Below are 22,307 nucleotides of genomic sequence, written 5' to 3' on the forward strand. Positions count from 1 at the left end.
CATACTTTCTGGGGCGGTCTAGTCATCCACAATTATAGGCTATATTACAAAAATATTGTATTTTTAGGGTAATTACTGACATTCAGAGCTTAATTCTAAAACCTCAATATAAACTTTGAATGTACATAAGACGTAATAACAATTAAATTCGGTACAGTCTTATTATATGAATGGTCAGAATGAACACTATGGCCATTCTAGCAGTTATCTACTAGTTTCAGTCAGTGTTAAAGTATTACTGAAATACAAAAACTCACCATTTTGGATGAATATCTGAACAGCAAATGCTCATTTTTGGGTGAACAACTGTGTAACTAAAGTCACAGTTCAGCTAAATACATAATTTCATCACCTTCATGTCGTTTCAGCCGAGTATAACTTTCTAAAAACACAAAAGAAAATGTTTTAACCAGTGTTTGGGTCAAAAAACACCTTAATGCACCTTAATAGCTGTAATGCACTCAGGTTTGAAACCACATGGTTGGGGTGAGTATGTTTACATGTGAGTGAACTCTAATGTGCACCGGTCAGTACTTTAAACTGCTCTTCCAGACCACGATGTACACTATGAAGGGGATGAGGGCAATGGGTAGCAGTGTGGCGACGAGCACGACTCCGGGCGGAGCGTCAGATAAATCCTCTTCGTTATTACAGGAGCTGAAGTACTGCTGGTGGATCTTCATGAACAGATGCTCCACCACATGGTTTGGGTAAAAGCAGCCTGCAAGCATGGATGAATTGTCCATACATTCAGTTAAATGGCTGTAGCTTCTGGACAGAAAGAAAAAAGTTTGATTAGACAGAGAAGGGACTGTGTCTGCTGTTTTGATGTCTATTATTTATATCGTCCCATAAAAACACAATTAGTTGCATAATGTAGTAGAGTGTGAGAGAATTTGGCTAATTTTGGATGAATAATTCAAAGCTAATGTTGCAGCTTTTAATAACATTTTGAGATGGACAAAAATAGACTATAAGTCGATGTATATAAAACTTTGTGAGTTTTCCCAGTACTGGAATAGTTGGCAGTTCATTTCGTTCAGTTCAGTGACCCCAGATAAATAAGGGACTAAACAAGGAAAATGAATGAATGATGACTTTGTGAGTTTTCAGCATGTCATTTCTCAATATAATTGATGGCAAAATGATTAGCCTGGCTGGGAAATTGTAATTATCAAATCACAAGTGTTGTTTAACGAAGAGAAATCACTTTTTAAACATAATATTAATAACCAATTTCTAATAACTAACAGTGGTGGAAAGAGTACCGAAAAATCATACTCAAGTAATAGTACCAATACTTGCCTAAAAATGTAGCGCAAGTAGACTAAAAGTATCTGTTGTAAATATTACTCAAAGTATGAGTAAAAAGTAGACTTTTCAAAAGTACTCATGAGTAGTGAGTATTACGCTGTTAAAAAGCTGATGCATTTACATGTCATTTGTGGATGTGTGTAAACGTAACATTCTGTAGTGCATTTAGTTATTGCCCAGCAGGCACACAACATCATAAGACGTTAATATTAGGTTCGATTTAGGTTGTGACGTCAGGTGACCAAAATTCAATGTCTAGCCAGCGTCTAAAGGACGACATTTTTTTGATCTCCAATAAGGACGTCAAATGATATTGATATTTGGTTGATTTTAAGTTGTGTTAGAAAGTAACCAAAATCCAACCTCGAGCCAAACCAATGCCATATTGACGTCAAATACTGACATTTATTCGTCAGGTATGGCAACCAAAATCCAATGTCTGATAGATGTCATAGTGGTAACATCCATACAACGTCAAGCTGTGACATCATTATTAGACGTTGATATTTGGTTGATTTCACGTTGGACAATTACATCAGCCCTGACGTTGAGTTCTGACGTCAACCTGATTTTCATTTCCAAACAAAATGCAACGTCTCTATGACGTTGGGGTACAACGTCAATTTGACGTCATAATGACGTCTTGTGCCTGCAGGGTGTTTAAGGCCATTTTGGTCATCATACAGTAAACATCTTGTCATCAGTGACATGCATCCTACAGTCTCTGGGTCAATGCGTGTAAAGATTTGGACATCTTCTTGCACACTTTTAATGCTTCCAAACAGTTTGCTGCGACTATAAATCGCCCATGTCTTGACGTTCATTATGATGTAGTTCACTATAATATTTCCTATAATATTTTTTCTTCTGGAGAAAGTCTTATTTGTTTTATTTCAGCTACAATAAAAGCAGGTTTTTAAAAAAACATTTAAGGTTAATATTATTAGCCCCCTTAAGCAATATTTGTTTTCAATTGTCTACAGAACAAACCATCATTATACGATGATGCCTAATTACCCTAACTTGTGTATATACAGTTGAAGTCAGAATTATTAGCCCCGCTGTATATATTTTTCCCCAATTTCTGTTTTTGAAGATTTTTTTCAACACATTTCTAAACATAATAGTAAACAATTTAGTGGATTTAAAAATGTAAAATTTATCTAATTTAAAAATAATTAAATAAACAATATTTTAGGGAATTTATTTTAAAGTGAGTTGTGTGACAGAAATTGGAACACAACAACATCAGCAGCAGCAGCAGAACGCTCTTATCTGTTGTTGTGTGGTGAGCGGAAATGTCTCTCATTGTTTAATAGAGCAGGAGGTCTCTCAGGCCCTCGAGTAGCCTCAAGAATATCTCTCCTCTTTCACACACATCCTTCAATTGTTTTTCTGCTCATTTCCTTTCTTTGTGCATTTACCTTGCAGCTTAAACACATTTTTGAGCAGCACTTTAGCAAATGATGAGTAATGTAGAGAAACTGAACTTTAAATGCCATGCAATTCCACAAAAATAAGAAATCTGAAAGTAACAAAATAAAAAGTGTGTCAAAATGTCAATTTTATTCAGTTATTGATAATCCTCAGCTAGTCAGATTATCAGTTATCTGATTGATAGAGAGAATGTAGGGAAACTAAAGAAAGAATAAAGAAATCATTCATAATTGATATGAATGTCAAAACAGCACAGCATAATCAGAAGAATTTATCACAAAAAGGTTATAACAAAAACTAAAACCATAACTTACTTGTAACAAATGTTAACTGAAATTAAAGAGCAATTCCATGCAAATGTCAACCTTGCCATGAAAAAAAGATTTCACCAAAATAGCGAATCCCTTTCTAGGTTTTTTTTTTGTGCATTTTACAATACTTTAAATATACTCAAAAATGTCTCTGTCAATGTTTCCAAACAGTTAAATTTGATTTAGAGTTATATTTGAAGTCACACAAGTGCCAATTTTACATCTGTCACATCAACAATGGAGAGGTGTCACATCCATAACCAAGCTTTTTCCTCATAAATGCAAAAATGTCAAATAAAATCAATAATTTTTGTTCTATAGTGAGCAACTCTTATCCTATAACTCGATGGTGACTTATGTTTAAAATATAAACAGATACTTCAATATAATGTTAACATATACACTCACCGGCCACTTTATTAGGTACACCTTACTAGTACCGGGTCGGACCCCCTTTTGCCTTCAGAACTTCCTGTCTTAATCCTTCGTGGCATAGACTCAACAAGGTACTGGAAATATTCCTCAGAGATTTTGCTCCATATTGACATGATGGCATCACGCAGTTGCTGCAGATTTAATCGGCTGCACATCCATGATGTGAATATCCCATTTCACCACATCCCAAAGGTGCTTTATAGGATTGAGAACTGGTGACTGTGGAGGCCGTTTGAGTACAGTGAACTCATTGTCATGTTCAAGAAACCGGTCTGAGATGATTCGCGCTTTATGACATGGTACGTTATCCTGCTGAAAGTAGTCATCAGAAGATGAGTACACTGTGGTCATAAAGGGATGGACATGGACAGCAACAATACTTACCATCTGAATGTCGCAGCAGAAGTGGAGACTCATCAGATCAGGGAACGTTTCTCCAATCTTCTATCGTCCAATTTTGGTGAGCCTGTGTGAATTGTAGCTTCAATTTCCTGTTCTTAGCTTACAGAAGTGGCACCCGGTGTGGTCTCCTCCTGCTGTAGCCCATCCGCCTAAAAGGTAAATGTGTTGGGCATTCAAAGATGCTCTTCTGCAGACCTCTGTTGTAACGAGTGGTTATTTGAGTTACTGTTGCCTTTCTATCAGCTGGAACTAGTCTGGCCATTCTCCTTTGACCTCTGGCATCTTCAAGGCATTTGCACCCACAGAACTGCCGCTCTGGATATTTTCTCTATTTTGGACTATTCTCTGTAAACCCTAGAGATGATGATGTATGAAAATTCCAGTAGATCAGCAGTTTCTGAAACACTCAGACCAGCCCGTCTGGCACCAACAACCATGCCGCGTTCAAAGTCAATTAAATCCCCTTTCTTCCCCATTCTGATGCTCAGTTTGAACTGCAGCAGATCGTCTTTACCATGTCTACATGCCTAAATGCGTTGAGTTGCTGCCATCTAATTGGCTGATTAGAAATTTGCGTTAACGAACAGTTGGATAGGTGTACCTAATAAAGTGGCCGGTGAGTGTACTTTCTATGTGAATTTATGTTTTGCATTTTTACTGCAAAAGTCACATCCATGCAGCCATCACTGGAATTGCTCTCAAACAATTATTATTTAATTTTTATTTATTATTTATAATTTTCTGAAACTAAATGCACTAAAATTAATAAAATGAAAATTAATCAAATATACAACAACAAACTACATAGCAAAATGTACAAAAACTACAAAAAATTATAGTGTCAGAATATGTCTGTCTTTATAAAGTTTAAAAAAAAAGTTATTTACCTCATTTTATTTACAAAAATGATGAATGACTTTAGTGAAAATCATTATATATACAGTACTATATAACATTATATACAGAATTTTATTATGTTAAACGTTTATTCATAATTTAGTAAAAAGGTTTTGCTAAGAAAAAGGTAAAACCGATTGGTCTGTAGAATAGACAAAATATGACAATTTTAAATGACAATAAATAAATATTTTGGGGCTGCATCGTAATCCTTAAATAGCCATTCAATACAGCATCAGATGATTCCTGTTCTAAATATGCCCGACAAGATGTTTTGCTATAAATAAACTATTGTTAATATGAATACACTATTTAGACCTACAATAACACATTAAAGCAATTGGAACAATTACAACACAAGACGCCTGACATTAGCATTGTTTTGGCTGAACATGTGAGTAACAGATGAGTAAAACAAAAAGAAGCTCCGTCTTACCTCAAAACCATCTCCATATTACACCAGTTCTCCTTATTAATAATGTTCATGCTTTCATCAAAAACCTCCCAACAAAATTCACCAAGTTCCTCCAGCTCCTGCTCATAACAGTGGTAGTGGTATTGAGTATACTGATCCTGAAAACTCTCTGAGTCACAAAAGATTCATATAATTACTCATATACTGACATGAACACATTATAAAACCTCTGGCTTTTAATGTACTAAACAACACATAAATAGCAAGCTGCTGTCATCAAATGTGTACAGTGTGTCTATGAGAGTGAAACTGCGATTACGAGGACGCGATGAGATGATGACAAATAATGCAGATATTTTGCGCTCATGTTAAACGACATGTTTTGTTTTTCCATCTGGAAAAAAAGCTGTTTTATTTACCCAAAAAAAGTATTATCAATGCAGTTCTATACAGCGGGACAATTCATTATTATTTTATCATATGAATCATTTCAAAATGTGATGCTAAATTATTTATTTTCTTTAAGTAGAAAATTAAAGAAGCTTTTATAATCAAATCAAATCAAATTAATAAAAATATTAAATAATAATTAAAATTTATATTTTAATCATTTTATTTAAACAAAATTTTGTTTATTTAAAGGGGAAATTGTTGACCTTTTCCTGCCGATAAATTGAGGTCTTAAAAAGAGAGTGTGTGCAATAATCTGAATATCATTAACAACATTAATCATCTTTAATCCACAGCCATGGCAAACAGACCACAATGTATCATCAGGATATACAAGTATTGATTTTATTTTGCATGCATATTTTTTGACATCTCAATACATCCGTAGCCAAAGACATACATTTTCTGAATCACCAAGAGCAACATTTAAAGCTAAAATCTGCTTCATATGTGCACTAAACACTGTTGGAAAAATGATTTTATACTCTTTTGTATGCTATTATATTATATATTTTTATGCTCTCTTGAATGCTCTGCTTTAGATTGTATTACATTATAGATTGAATTCTTAGATATTTGTAGTGACTAACAAATTCAAAATCTTAAGAAAATGTCTTATTTTCAGTGTAAAGATCTCCAGCACACTATACTGAAGAAAAAGAAATATAATTTATTTACAGTTTCTCTTTACTATTTGTCTGTATGTATTGACCGCTTTAAAAAACACTACATTTTTGCTGAAACTGGTTGTTGGTGTTGTAGCTCATCATAAGTAAAGATTGATGCTTGTGATGTGGTTTCATGTCATCTAGATTACATCTTGAAAGTCAGAAACAGATGCTTTCGGATGTAGATAAAGCTTAGCTGAAAACTGGAGATTTTCAGCAGAGCAATAATGAAAAACATGAAAAATATACATTTTTTGTCCCATTTTTGCTAGTTGTCCCACTTTAACAATAAAAAAACTCCATTATTGAGAATGAAATAATTCTAAATTGAATTAAATTTAATCTGTAACTTTTCCTTTTCTAAGTTCAAAGTAGAATGTATTGTGTGATACAGATTTTACATGTAATTTTTTTTAAACCACATTATTTGTGGGTATGTTTTTAAATTTTTAAAGTGATACTACTGATACATTTTTTAAAATGTAATTGTTTTTGTCTTTTTTAACTGTAAATTGCCACAAAATTCATAAATAAAATTGTTAAAAAGCTCAATATGTAGGTAAAATAAAAATAAAAACATTTCAGTTCATATTAAGATCATTCATCGAGACATAATTGTGATCTAAACGTACTATGAAATCTGCTATAATTACAGCGCAACATGAAACTAAACAGAACTAAAACAAAATACATTATTTATTTGAAAAACATATACAAATGAAGTATTTTGCCATCATTTTACGGGTTTATAACCGATAAGTTGCTTTGAAAGAATCTGTATTGTAATGAATACAGTACTTGTATTTATGAAGGTTAGTAGAAATAACTGAGATCTTATACTTTAGTCTCTTACCTTCAAACACTGTGTTGTTATCCTGTGTTATTTGACCTGAGAATAGAAATATAGCGTTTATTAATAATCCCTGATATAAAATGACATTTGCTTTTGTATCAGATCAATTCTGTTGCAAACTGGAAGGTCATTCGGTTCAATCACTTTGAGAGAAATGCATCAAAAAATGAAATGTGTATCACACATTAATGATTAATGAAGTGAAACTATCATCTGTGCCAGAAACTGAACATTATTTACCACATTATTACTTTGTAGGTTTTGCATATTTACATTATAACTTATGGGTATATGTCACTCTGAAGTGAAGCTGCTTTGACACAATCTACATTGTATAAGCGCTATACAAATAAAGGTGAATTGAATTGAATTGAATTTAATTGAATTGAATTGAATTGAATTGAATTGAATTGAATTGAATTGAAGTATGGGGCACCACATAGGATTTAAACTTCACTCCTTTAAAAACTCTCATTTTTGCTGAAACTGGTTGTTGGTGTTGTAGCTTAACATAATGAGGATTGATGCTTCTGATGTGGTTTCATGTCATCTAGGTTACATCTTGAAAGTAAGAAACACTTGCTTTCAAATGTAAATAAAGCTAAACTGAAGACTGGAGATTTGCAGCACACTATACAGAGCAATAAAGAAGAAACATAAAAAAATATATGCTTTTACACTGAAATGCCTTCCTTTTGCACTGAAATGCCTTCCTTTAACACTGAAATGCCTGCCTTTTACACGAAAATGCCATCCGTTTGCATTGAAAAGTTCGCACCTGTCCACTTTTGAAATCATTTGCATATATGTATAGTGAATTAGGTATGTTTGTGGATTTATGTGTATTTGCAGGCGTGTTTATGCACGAATCAAGTTTATATACTTGTGGGACACTTTATAGGCGCATACGCATAAATCAAGTTTATATGTGCACCGAGTTTATATTTATATAAGTGTTTTGTTGTGGGTATATATATGCAAGGAAAGAGTTTATACATAAGCAAGTGTAGCTATATACACAAATGCTGGGTTCCACACAATTCCTTCATGTTGCCCCAACACAAATCGATTACGTTAACGTCATCGTTTTTACAAACTGAAGTGGATTGAACGTGAAGCAATTAGGCTGTCCCAAAAAAACTTAAGAATTGTGTTTTCACCTCATTTTAATAAAGAACAAGCAATGAATGTATCAAGTATATGCATGCATCAAGTTTATAATATATATAAAGTTGAAGTCAGAATTATTAGCCCCCTGTTTATTTTTTCCCCAACTTCTGTTTAACGGAGAGAAGATTTTTTCAACACATTTCTAACACAATAGTTTTAATAACTCATTTCTAATAACTGATTTATTTTATCTTTGCCATGATGACAGTAAATAATATTTGACTAGATATTTTTCAAGACACTTCTATACAGCTTAAAGTGACATTTAAAGACTTAACTAGGTTAACTAGTTCAACTAGGCAGGTTAGGGTAATTAGGCAAGTTATTGTATAACAATAGTTTGTTCTGGAGACAATCGAAAATATATATAGCTCAAAGGGGCTAATAATTTTGACCTTAAAATGGTTCTTAAAAATTAAAAACTGCTTTTATTCTAGCCGAAATAAAACAAATAAGACTTTCTCCAGAAGAAAAAATATTATCAGACATACTGTGAAAATTTCCTTGCTCTGTTAAACATCATTTGGGAAATATTAAAAAAGAAGAAAAAAAAAATTCAAAGGGGGGCTAATAATTCTGACTTAAACTATATATATGCAAAATATTTTCAAGTGAACATATGGATTCATTAAATATGCATTACATGTATTGGTATGGTTTTCATACTAGTGTGCATGTGTATTTTGTATATATATATAGTTTACAAGTATATGAGAGTACTTTATAGATATATGCACGGGGTTTTTTTTATGTTGACAAGCAACATTTGATTTCACCCAGTAAGGAACTGTTTATTTTCACAACTTAGAATAAAACCATGTGCAGAAAATAATAATAATAAATTCACCAAATGACTAGAATGTTTAGGGCTGACTACAAGCCGTACTAATTAGTCAAATAGTTTGTCTTCTCTTTCAGTCTGAATTGGAGCTGTTTCTTCAGTCAGTTGAGACACTGTCAGAGTGATAAATAGGCTTCCGTCATTATAGGCAAGGCAAGTTTATTTATATAGCGCATTTCATACAAAATGGTAATCAAAGTGCTTTACATGAACAACAATAAAATACACAAGAAAATAAAATTATTAAAATAATTAAAAATGATAAAAACAGATTAAAATGTGTTAAACAGGTTTTACAGGAATGAAAAAGAAATACAAAATAGTGTGATCTGTCTGACGTACTGTAGCACAGTGTTCATTCAGAAAAGGCACAGCTAAACAGATGCGTTTTCAGTCTTATGCCTAATTTTGGAGCACATCTGATCATTTCTGGAAGCTGATTCCGCAGCAGGGGGCGCTGTTAGTAGCTGAAAGCGGATTCACCTTGCTTTGAATGAACTCTTGGAATTTCTAATATACTTGATCATAATGATCTGAGTGGTCTGTTAGGTTTGTATTCAGTGAGCATATCTGTAATGTATTGAGGTCCTAGGCCAGTGATGCTCAACCCTGTTCCTGGAGATCAACCTTCCAGCAAAGTTCAGCTCCAACCCTGATCATACACACCTGAACCAATTAATTAGGACCTGAACAGCACTTGATAATTACAGGCAGGTGTGTTTGATACGGGTTGCAACTGAAATCTGCAGGAAGGTCGATCTCCAGGAGCAGGGTTGGTCCCACGTGTCCTAGGCCAGTAAGTGATTTATAGACTGTAGTGATTTTTAAGTACTGTAGTAATACTTTAAAATCTATTCTGAATGTAACTGGGAGCCAGTGCAAGGATGGGCTGCAACTGTCTGACTGTCTTTTTATATATTATATGATGATGTTTATTCACATATTTTGAGTCAAAGAAACTGTGAGGCATGTCTGAAAGAGAGTTTGTTTGAATAGTTTGCAGGAGCAGTGAACCGGCTCAGATGGATCAGTCTGATTTCAGATCAGAAAGAGCTTTATTGCCAGGTATGTTCACACATACGAGGAATTTGTTTTGGTGGCAGAGCTTCTACAGTCCAACAGGATTACAGAGACAGAACAAAAAACAGATAATAAATATATTTTAAAAATAGATGTAGTGAATGCAAACATACAAATTGACAAGTGTGTGTAGAGCTATATTACTATATACAACGTTATATGTGCAGCTGTTATGTGTGTTAAGTGTGTTGTTAAATAAGTGTATATGTGAAAAATAAAGTGTATAGCAAGTACTGATGTTGGTTCCACAATTATTATCATCAAATGTTCATGAGATGGATTGCCTGAGGGAAGAAACTGTTTCTGTGTCGGGCTGTTCTGGTGCGCAGTGCTCTGTAGCGTCGACCAGAAGGTAAAAGTTGAAAGAGGCAGTGTGCTGGGTGTGAGGGGTCCACAGTGATTTTGGCAGCCCTTCTGCTCGCACTGGATAAGTACAGTTCTTAAAGAGTAGGGAGGGTTGTACCAATGATTCGCTCAGCAATCCGAATTATTAGACGTAGTCTTCGAAGGTCAGATTTGGTAGCTGAGCTAAACCAGACAGTTATTGATGTGCAGATGGCCGATTTGGTGAACTGATTTAAAATAATGACTTGTTCGAGAGTCAAATGTCATTCTGAACCACTCACAGAGGCTCTAATGTTATAAATATTGTTCAGTTTCTTGCACAGAGGATCACTTCACCTTATAAGTCCTCAAAAGATTATGAAGAGTAACATGTACTCATTTTGTTTTGCCAATGTATTTTTTTTACTCTCAAAGTAACGGTTGCCATTGACTTGAATTTAGTTAATACCAAGGACCACTATTTAAAAATCTTTTTTTAAATTGTGCATCTTGGATGGCGAGTAAATTAAAATACTTTTTTAACTATAACTTTAAGTGCTACAGAAAAAATATTTAGCTCTCATTTTCTAACAGTTTTTTGTATTTTGCTATTCATGTTCATGTTGTTTCCCCATTTATCTATGCTTAATTGCATTAAAGGACCTTGATCTTATATTGTGATGTGTTTTATGGGTTGGCGTTGTAAATTACTGTATAAAATACAGATTTAATTCTCTATATATTACTTCTTACATCATTTCAAGCTACTCAAATGTAACAAAAGTCGCTTTGTTAAACTGTAGAATTTAATTTTCAACATCAAAAGTCAACAGAGCAGACATCAACATCCCATAATGCAATTTATGATCATAAATACCCCCAAAAAAGTCGATCACAAAAATACAGAACCTGTTAATTACCAGATATATTTTACAGTGTACAAAAAAACTGAGATTTTAAACACATTTATTCTCTTACCTTCAAAGCAGTGATGTTTTCTTGCGTCGTCTGACCTGAGAACAGAAATAAGCGGTTTAATAATCATCCTTATCCCTACAAGACATTCATCAACACACTCAGTTCTCACAATGAATCTATTCCAGACACAAATCAGCGTATCATGATAACTGTTAACCATGTGTCCAAAATAAAGTTGTAAACAAGAGTGACATCGTCAGATAAAGCAACAGAAGATGTCCTACCGCAGCTCACAGACAGTTCCAGTAAAAACACCAGCAGTCCCGAGAGGTAAAACATTGTGACAGAGCAAAACACATGCGGTGAAGGAGCTGTGAGTGAATAAAAGGCTGCGGTCGGAGTGTTTAATGGGAGAAACAAAAGAGGGCAGGAACATGGGGCCACTGTGATTGTGTGTGTGTATTATTGTGTGTGTGTGGGGTGAAAGAAAACACTCCACCCATTTACAGTCCAGCGGGAGTTCATGGATAGTTTGGGATGAGACATTTCTGTAGAGCTGCAGAAAGAGTTTTTTTCTGGAGAAAACAGGAGTGGACATTTGTGTACAACTTGATAACAGCGATTTCTCGGGGGACGTGGCATGAGAATTATATAACTTCACCAGAGGATTACATGATTCCTGCTTATTTCAAATTATTTTAATAATGTAAGTCTGCTTTAGTACTAATCATTTTGGATTATTGGTACATTTGTTACCATTAGCAAAGCTTTTTTAAGAATACTATTAACTTTCGAGCACTGACAGATACTGAGCTTCAGTGGATTCAGTGGAAATTGCAATAATGCATGAAATATGTATACAGTCGAAGTCTGAATTATTAGCCCCCTTGTTTATTTTTTCCTCCAATTTCTGTTTAACGGAGAGATTTTTTCGACACATTTCTAGAAAGTACATAATATTTGACTAGATATTTATTAAGATACTAGTTTTCAGCTTAAAATGGCATTTAAAGGCTTAACTAATTAGGCAGGTTAGGGTAATAAGGCAAGTCATTGTATAATATAAACAGTGTTTTGGTCTGTACACAATCATAAATAAATATTGCTTAAGGAGGCTAATAATATTGACCTTCAAAATTAAAAACTGCTTTTATTCTAGCCGAAATAAATCAAATAGGACTTTCTAAAGAAGAAAAAATACTACAGGAAATACTGTGAAAAATTCCTTGATCTGTTAAACATCATCTGGGAAATAATTTAATAAATAAAAAATAATAATTAATAATTTTGAATTCAACTGTATATTACATAATTGCTAATAATATTGGTTGTCCTTGTAAATGTGCAATGTAAAATAAATCTTGTTGTCTTAAATGTTTAAGTTGAATCAAATGAACTTTTCTATCTCAGCTTACATGAATCAAACTGATTAAAATATGAAGTTAAACTTTGTATAACCTGATTAACTTAATAAAAAAGTTAAAGCAACATAAAAATGTGGTCTTTGCCATTAAACTGTTTACAGTGTGCATTATTAAATATGTGTGTAGTTTATAAAGCTACTGTTTTTAGCTTTTAGGTGTAACTAGTTTAATTAGGTTAACTATAATCAGAATCAGAATCGGTTTTATTGGCAAGTGTGCTTTACACACACAAGGAATTTGTTTTCCAGTGTACATAAAGTGAAGTGACAACACGAACATAAATATGGAAAATATGACAAACATTAGACAGAGATGTAATTAAACAAAAGAGCTCTGGATGATGAATTGTATGTACTGTACTGCATGTAAGTATGTATTGTTGTTTGAATTGTATGTAAGTTAGATTAAAAGGCAAGTCGTTGGACAATAGTGGTTTGTTCTGTAGCCAATCCAAAAAAAGTTTTTCTAATAATATTGATCACCATTTTTACATTTGTGAAAAGAAATTATTCGAGCCAAACTAAATATGTTTGTATTTATATATATACAGTTGAAGTCATAATTAATAGCCCCTCCGAATTATTAGCCCCCTCGGTATTTTTTCCCCTAATTTCTGTTTAACAGAGAGCAGATTTTTTTTGCCATGATGACAGTAAATAATATTTGACTAGATATTTTTCAAGACACTTCTATACAGCTTAAAGTGACATTTAAAGGTTTAACTAGGTTAATTAGGTTAACTAGGCAGGTTAGGGGAATTAGGCAAGTTATTGTATAATGATGGTTTGTTCTGTAGACTATCGAAAAAAATAAAAAGCTTAAGGGGGCTAATAATTTTGACCTTAAAATGGTTTTTAAAAAATTTAAAACTGCTTTTATTCTAGCTGAAATAAAACAAATAAGACTTTCTCCAGAAGAAAAAATATTATCAGACATACTGTGAAAATTTCCTTGCTCTGTTAAACATCATTTGGGAAATATTTAAAAAAAAGAAAGAAAAAAAAATCAAAGGGGGGCTAATAATACTGACTTCAACTGTATATAACATATGAAACATAACATATAACATTATAACATACTTTTATAGTTAACCTAGTAAAACCGTTGACAAATTGCTCTATTTCCGATCTGGAAATGCCCCCTCGTTGGCTAACCGGTGTAACCGGGTCTGCTGTGGTTTCAGAGACACGTTTTTGTTTCCGTTCACAGAAACGAAATCAGCTTTTATTTACCGTAAGATGTGACACTTTTATCACAACACATTTCTGTTCTACTGTATAATAGTACTGTATGCAATAACATTTCAGTATTTTGCTATTTTCATTAACATAAAATTCATGTGTTTAATTCAGTAATTGCTATTAATACTTTATTATTACACTTGTGTCAATACATAATTATGAAAGTTGCATGTATTATTATTAATAAATGTACAATATAAAGGATCATTATGTTTTTACACATACACACAGTTGAGGGCAAATGCATTAGCTCTCCTGTTAAATATGTATTTTTTCTTGAATATATATAAAAGGGATTTTTAAAGGAGCAAGGATATTTTCATATTTTTATTTCGGATGAAAAAAAAAATTGTTTCTTAATTTTTAAAACCATTTTAAGGTCAATATTATTAGCCCGCTTAAGCAATATTTTTTTCGATTGTCTACAGAACAAACCATCATTATACAATAACTTGCCTAATTACCCTAATTAACCTAGTTAAGCCTTTAAATGTCACTTTAACCTGAATACTAGTATCTAGTAAAATATCTAGTCAAATATGATGTGCTGTCACCATGGCAAAATAAAATAAATCAGTTATTAGAAATGAGTTAATAAAAAAACTAAAAAATTATTTTGACTGTTAAACAGAACTGAACATCTATATAAACATCTTGTTTTCTGTATGCAGTATTCTGCAAATCCTGCATAATATTATATAAATTACATGACTGCATGACCGCAGATACCTTCAACCTGGTAAAACTGTTGAAAAATTGCTCTATTTCCGATCTACAAATGCCCACTCATCAGCCAAGCCGTGTTATTCTGCCTGAGGTTTCAGAAACATGTTTATTTCCGCTCCTACAATATTCACAGAAAAGAAATCTACTTATTCTTATCTTATTTTACTGTAAGATGCGAAGCTGTTACCTTAATTATCCCTGTTTCACTATTAGTCTAATTAAGAATGCAAAAATCTGTATTTAGACATTTAAAACAACAAAACAAAACAACAAACATTACATCTCTTTAACATCTGTTTGAATGCAGGAAACTTTTGTTATTTTCCCCACAGCTACAGTGCGTCTCTTGTGGTATGCAGGTGAGAGCTGAACTTCAGAGTTTTGCTAATATTTGGGGGTTTTATTTCCTTTCAGATTCACACCTTTCCCAGTTTGTGTCTTTAAGCCATGCAGTATGCTGCATTGATGATTGTTGACTACCCTTAAACCACATTCTTAAAATCAAAAGCTGCATCTATAGTTGCATTATCAAACTATACTAACTAAATGAACAGTTAAATGCTATAAAATGTGAATAAATGCATTGCTCATTGTTAATTAATGTCTATTGTAAAAATCCAATGTTGCATTTCATTTAACAAACCTGAACAATAAACAGATTTTGAAATAATGTGTGTGTGTTCAAATCCACCATTCCCTGCCATAAAATAACACTGTGCATACAGAGAAAACTATGATTTTTCTTTTAATACTAAATTTTCATGCATAATTTTACAGTAAAATACATACAGCGTGTGAATGATTGCACATAAAGCAAGCAATCAGTAATATTTACAATATTATTACAGCAATGAGTAAATACAGACTACTGTAAGTGACTCATGTAACACACATGCACACACAAAAAATCCCTGTGCTTGAATGTTTCAGTGTTACTGCACATTGTTTTCTTCTCATACATTTGAACATGGTTAAAAATGAGAGCCATTTTCCATCAAACCATTGGAGATTCTTTTACAGGGAAAAATTTTTTGTTTTTTTTTTGTTGTTTTTTGCTTTTTTATAATTATTGGTTTTGTTTTATTTTATGTTTAAAAAGGTAATAATAAAACAAAGCTGTGTTAATTCTGTTCAATTAGTTTTTTGTTTTTCATTAAAAAAAAACTACAAAAAGTACCGATAAGAGAACCGTTAAACTATCGATAAAAGTAGTAATACCATTAAAACCTTAACGATACCCATCCCTACAGTAAATACACAACAATTGCTTCATAAATGCAGATCATCCATCACAGTTTTTGCTTTTTGCTGTGTCCTCAAACTACTTATTTAAAATGAGCTGAGTCAACACAATTCCTAAAGATTTTATTTGGGCCAACAAGATTTTTGTTCAATCCACTTAAAATTGTGAAAACAATTAAGTACTTAATGTATTTGTGTTGGGACAAGCATTTTTATTCTTCCGGCTAAAAATCAACATGTTTGCCTTTTCTGGCAGAAGTCAGGATCTTTCTTGGTTTGTTGTGCTTACTGCAGTTAAAAATACCCTCTTTGAGTTGTGCAGTTAAATGAGATGATGATTTTTCATTAATGCATTCACATAAATTACTTAGTGTTTTGGGATTTAAGTGTGCTTTAAATACAGTTTTGTAGCATCTTGCAATGTAAAAATAAGCTGTTTATATAATTTCTTAATAAGCATTGTTTATTATTAGGCTATTCATTGGCTATATTTGTAAATACAGTAATGTAAAAGCATTTCTAATGTTTAAGATTTATTTAGGCTACTAAAGAAAAAAAATTTTTTCATTGTAACCGAATGTGTGTTTATTAAAATATGAATATTATACTAATTTAGGTGACTGACTGCTGGCATAAAGATGTGGATGATGTAACGTTACTGTAGCTAGGCAGTCAAAAACTTTTCACTACTTTTCATTGCAGTTAATGCACTTTTGATAGATACTTTGTCTTTTTTTGTTTGTTTGTTTCCACTTATGCAAGAAAATAACATATTGCGTTTGTTGCAATGGACATTGTCACTGTCCACTCAGAAATTACAACCCGTTTGGTTCACTCCGCTAGCTTATGAGCTGTGTGTGTGCGTGAATCTGTGTTACAAGCTGTGTGTGTGCGCTTAGCGCGAGCCTCTGCTAAATGTAAACTGTGAAGGCTTTTATACATGACGAGCTTGCCGGAGACACGAGCATTTCTCATGTGAGATTGCCAGCTGTGCAGACGAATATCAAATATCGCAAATTAGAAAAGGTTGGTCAGTTAAATTATGCTACTGTAAGTAATGTTTATTCAGCAATAATTCTCCAGTACCGATAGCAGAACCATTAAGATCAGAGCTTATCGATACTTCGGTCTTTTATAATGTAGCACCGATACCGATAAAGTACCGAGTTTCTGTACCCATCCCTAATTTATTATAAAAAAGACAAACGAGTAAGGGTCTGTTCAAACAGAATGCATTTTTCCCCTCTTCAATGCTCTACTTTTCTATTGTTTTTCAATGCGAACACACACTTGATGGACATGTGTGATCATTGCGCTCATGTCTTGCATCTTTTGAAGCAGCACACACTTGAGTACCACGTTTTTTAGATGCTGTGTCAAGTTAAAAAACGTCAACTTTAACAAGCAGTGCTGTTCATCACTGTAAGTTCCATAGCAGTGGAAAAACTGTTGCAAGCTTCTGTTTATAGTAGAAAGCTAGCATGACAACTGTTTTATTTACTATTATATCATCTCGAAGGAGGCGCTCATTGTGGCTGTGTCAATATATCCAGTGTTATAAATGATGTAATGATGTAAGTGCAGGAGTGCCCAAACTTGGTCCTGGAGGGCCAGTCTCCTGCAAATTCAGTTCCAACCCCAATCAGACACACCTGGGCAAGCTAATCAAGCTCTTAATAGGCTTTCTACAGATAAATTGAAGCTTAAATCTGCAGGACACCGGCCCTTCAGGACCGAGTTTGGACACCCCTGGTTAAGTGCTTAAGATATTGTTTTCCTATTTTTAATGGGTCTGTAGTTGTCGTTATTACATCATGATCATAATATTGCATCACATGGACCTCACGCTTTTTTAAAACCCATTCCTGAGCGCCACATCTCACATTTTTAGAAGCAAAGACGGATTCGGTGTGAATCAGTGGTGTAGTCCTAAAAACATAAGTGGTGTACTATTACTACCCAACCCAAACTTTTAAAGTAGGCAAAGAAATTAAAGAAATTTCATTTATTCATTAGCTATATATATATATATATATATATATATATATATATATATATATATTTATTTAACATAAAATACCTGTAACTATTGCCTTACACAGAAGGAAAAACTATGTAAGTCAATGGTTACAGGTTTCCAGCTTTCTTCAAAAAATCTTTTTTGTGTTAAACAGAATAAAAAAAAACCCGGTATGGAACAAGTAAAGGTTGAGTAAATTATGACAATATTCATTTTTTGGGTGAACTATCCATTAAAAAGGGAAAAATATTTTAATTTTAAAGCGAGATGCTATTAGTCTAATCCTACTCATTGATTTACGCTTGGCTAATAACGCCCACAGCAGACCCAGAGATTGGCTAAATATATTAAGCTGTGGTAAAACCTGGGTAGAAGCCAACTGTTTAACTCTAAAAGGACTTGTAAAATGAGCCTATTTAAAAAAAAAAAAACAAGTATTTATTTAATACTGTACAAAAAAAAACACGTTTCAAGACAGCTATATCAAGTATTGTATGTTGTTAAGAATACTTTTTTATAATTTTTAATATTGTTATAATTGATATAACTATATATATATATATATATATATATATATATATATATATATATATATATATATATATATATATATATATATATATATAATTTTTTTTTTAAATCAACAAAAGCAAGGCATATTTTTTCCATGTATTAAATAAAACTGCCCCTTTTTAAATTCAAAATGGCATAAATACAAACATAAATAAAAAATTACAAGCAAATTTGCATATTTTACTTTCATAATAGGAAATAATTTTTAATACAACACATGATGTTTCACTCTGATATGCAGTTAAAATGGGAACATTCAGTGCTTAATTTGTGAATTGTGAGGTACCGGAACAGATTGGGGTGACAGATCCGGCATGTTACCCGAGGATGGGGTGCCGCGCACGAAAGTGGAGAGAGGGGGGGTGAGATGACGGGGCGTTGGATAGCGGAAGAGTGTCACGGACGAAAGTGAAGAGCAGAGGGATTTGTCACGGACGAAAGTGAAGAGGGTTGGGGAGTCGTGGAAGAAAGTGAACAGCGGACAGCTGATGAGGGCGGTTGAGGAGAGGGAACAGTAACATTTGGTATACAGTTAAAGGGAACGCAAATACACATAAATTAGGAAAGTCTTATCAGCAAAACAAGTGAGTATACGCAATAATTGCTCCTCAGAAGTTGTAATACCCAAACAGCTCATGGAAAAAAGTAGGCATACGGAGTATATGTGCGTATAGTCCCGACTACACCACTGGTGTGAATGAGCCCTAAGCTTTATTTACATTTTGAGTCACTTTCTGTCTGTGTTCATTTTTAGGTCTTGCATTGTGAAATGAGTCTGACAGAAAGATGTTATGATGAGCTCAATTCCAGATTATAATATAACAGCTGAAGCAGCATGATGTCATCAGCACACAGCAGGATTAAGTCATTTCTTGGCACGTTTGCTTGCATGATCACTACAAGAAATATGAACGATTTTGCTGTTTTATGAAAAAAAATGGTCTTGCACAAAATAGTCGATCATAGCTTTATCCACAGTCAAACAGTTTGTGACCTGACCTGCAGTTGCTTAAAAATGCATTTGATACAAGACTAAAAGAAACGTTTGTCTGCATTAAACTGGGAAAATATTATATTTGCACATTATTTGAGCATTTATATTTTAATATACAGTGCTCAGCATATATACAGTAAGTACACCCCCCACAAATCTGATATAAATTAATATTTTTTATAGGAAGCTTTACAATATTATATTTGAGCATATACATTAGTTTAGTCAGTACTGAAGCCAAATCTGGAGCTTATATAGCAAAATAACTTACAATATTGGTTCAAAAATTAGTAGGCCAAATTTATATGTTGGGGAAAAAAGCAAAAAAGAAGCAAAAAATATCTACAATTTGGTTGAAATGTTTGTACTTTTTTTGTTGCTTTTTTGCATGAATTTAAATGTATTATCTTTCCATTTCTAAAGATGTTATGTGAATAAAATATCATTTTTTATAAATATATCGGTTAAATAAAATTGTTTTGTTCAAACCCACCAATATATATGTGACCCATATTCACTGAGAAATGGATAAAAGTATTCATTTTCAAAATTCATACTCATATATGCTGACCACTGCATTTATATTCAAGGTTTTTTTAAATGTATTTATCTTATTTATTTCATTTACTTATTTTAGTATTTTTATTTGCTTTTCTTCACATTTTTTCTGCAAACTGTTTTACTGCTGAATGCAAAATAATTCGCCCTGTGAAATTATTTTTTTATTTATCAAATATTTCCCAACTGATGTTGAATGAAATTAATTATTAAAAGGAAATTTTCACAGTATTTACTATTATATATATTTTTTCTTCTGGAGAAAGTCTTATTTCTTTTAGATTAGGTAGCATGAAAAATCTTTACATTTAAATTTCAACATTACTAGCACCTCTAATAAGCTATTCTTTTTAAAATATATATTTTCCAGTATGTGAAAATGTGAGGTTTCTGAAGAAAAGAAAGGGTTTATTGGGGCAATGTTAGAAATAACACTGAATACCCACCGAGTGATGTGTTTGATTTGTCTGTGTTTAGTCCAGAGGTGCCCAAACTTTTTCTTATGAAACTTGATTAAGGGTGGTGGGCCGAAGGTAAATATACCAAACTTTTACATTAACGTTGCCATGGTAATTTCCTAATTTATTTAGATTTTAAAATAAATAATACTTTAAAATATTTTTAAATCATATTAATAATTAAAGTGATTAATAGTTAAAGTTAAAGTAGAAACCACAATCTCTGTTAAAGGCATTCGCCCACTCTTCTCAGATGGGATGGCAGGCCCTAGTTTGGGCATCTCTGGTTTAGTCTGTATATGATTGTGTTTGTATGTCTATATCCACATCCCCTGTTCCCATATCCTGTTGCAATGTTATGTCTATGTGTTTATGTGCTTGATTGCTGGGGCTTTTTTTCTCCCTGATCTCACACTGCCCTAATTCAAGGGTAATGTGGAATATTTTTCGCCTCCCTCTCCACATCTATTTCCTCTTTCTAAACGCTACTTCTTCGACCCGTCTTTCCCTGAAATGTGATGTTTGTGTATGGTTGGGGGAGGGTTCTATTTCACTACATGAAAGTGTATGTGACAAATAAAGGTTTGATTTATTGATTGATTTATTGATTGATTGATGTTTTAAATTGGTAATTGTATTTTTATTTTCTCTCTCTCCCATTGTTTTAAGATTTACCTGTCCAGGGACTACAGGTGGAAAATAGCAATCTTGCTAAACCCTGGCACAACACATCTTTCCTTTTTGAGGTTAATGTAATTTTGTGCATGTCCCTGTTAAATAAACAAATTCAAAATTGAAATAATCATTTGTAAAATGTATGTTGTAATTTGCTGATTTGATTTCATGAACTTGATGTCCCAAATTTGATGTTATACAAAACCTGAAAAAACCCATGAAGCAATATATGAATATAAAGCATTTTTACAAAAGAATTTTGCAATCACATGCACACAAAACACGAAATGCAAATAAAGGACATTTATTTTATTTACTTAAATGTATATTTTTTTCATGTAATTTTGGACTTAATTATTTTAATCAGAAATATTTGTAAATATTTAAATATTAAACAATTTTTTTAATATAAATGTCTATTTATGTCCATAAGTTAATGAACAATGTGCTTCATATAGTTCTACAAAGTTACTGCTTCTTATTTATTAATAACAAAAATATATATTATATATTTATTAAAATGTATTTATAAATATATTTATTATCACAATCATTTGTGAATATATACAGAGATAAAATTGCAGCATTTATTCAAAATAACCAGCTCAAAATCCCAGGACTTCTAATTCAACCAAACAACTTTTGTCAATGGCTTGATTTCAATCCCCCCCACACAACTATAAATAAAATAGTATAGCTAACATAAGAAATGTGCAAAGAAATAAAATAAATAAATATAGCAATTTAAAAAATGGATAAAAAATGGACAATGTAAATTTGAAGTCAGGTCGTCTGATGTCTTTTCATTTGAGATTGTTTTATATATGAATAATAAAGCTATAAACTCAGAATATTGTCTGAAAGTGAGTGATTAATTGTGT

General features: G+C 32.6%; 1 protein-coding gene across 1 annotated transcript in view; it reads right to left on the minus strand.

The window, feature by feature from the left end:
* LOC130218955 (receptor activity-modifying protein 2-like) overlaps positions 1 to 7,449 on the minus strand; it is a 9,137-nt gene extending 1,688 nt beyond the window's left edge. Inside the window, exons 1-4 of the mRNA XM_056451242.1 lie at positions 7,434 to 7,449; positions 7,183 to 7,218; positions 5,233 to 5,380; positions 1 to 771 (exon numbers count right to left, since the gene is read on the minus strand). The exon at positions 1 to 771 is cut by the window's left edge and continues 1,688 nt beyond it. Coding sequence (XP_056307217.1) covers positions 528 to 771; positions 5,233 to 5,380; positions 7,183 to 7,218; positions 7,434 to 7,449 — 444 coding nt within the window. The 3' untranslated portion in view covers positions 1 to 527. The remainder of the gene's footprint in view (positions 772 to 5,232; positions 5,381 to 7,182; positions 7,219 to 7,433) is intronic.
* Positions 7,450 to 22,307: the final 14,858 nt, after the last annotated feature.

This window comes from Danio aesculapii, chromosome 24 (genome assembly GCF_903798145.1).
Source record: "Danio aesculapii chromosome 24, fDanAes4.1, whole genome shotgun sequence".
Lineage (NCBI taxonomy): Eukaryota > Metazoa > Chordata > Actinopteri > Cypriniformes > Danionidae > Danio > Danio aesculapii.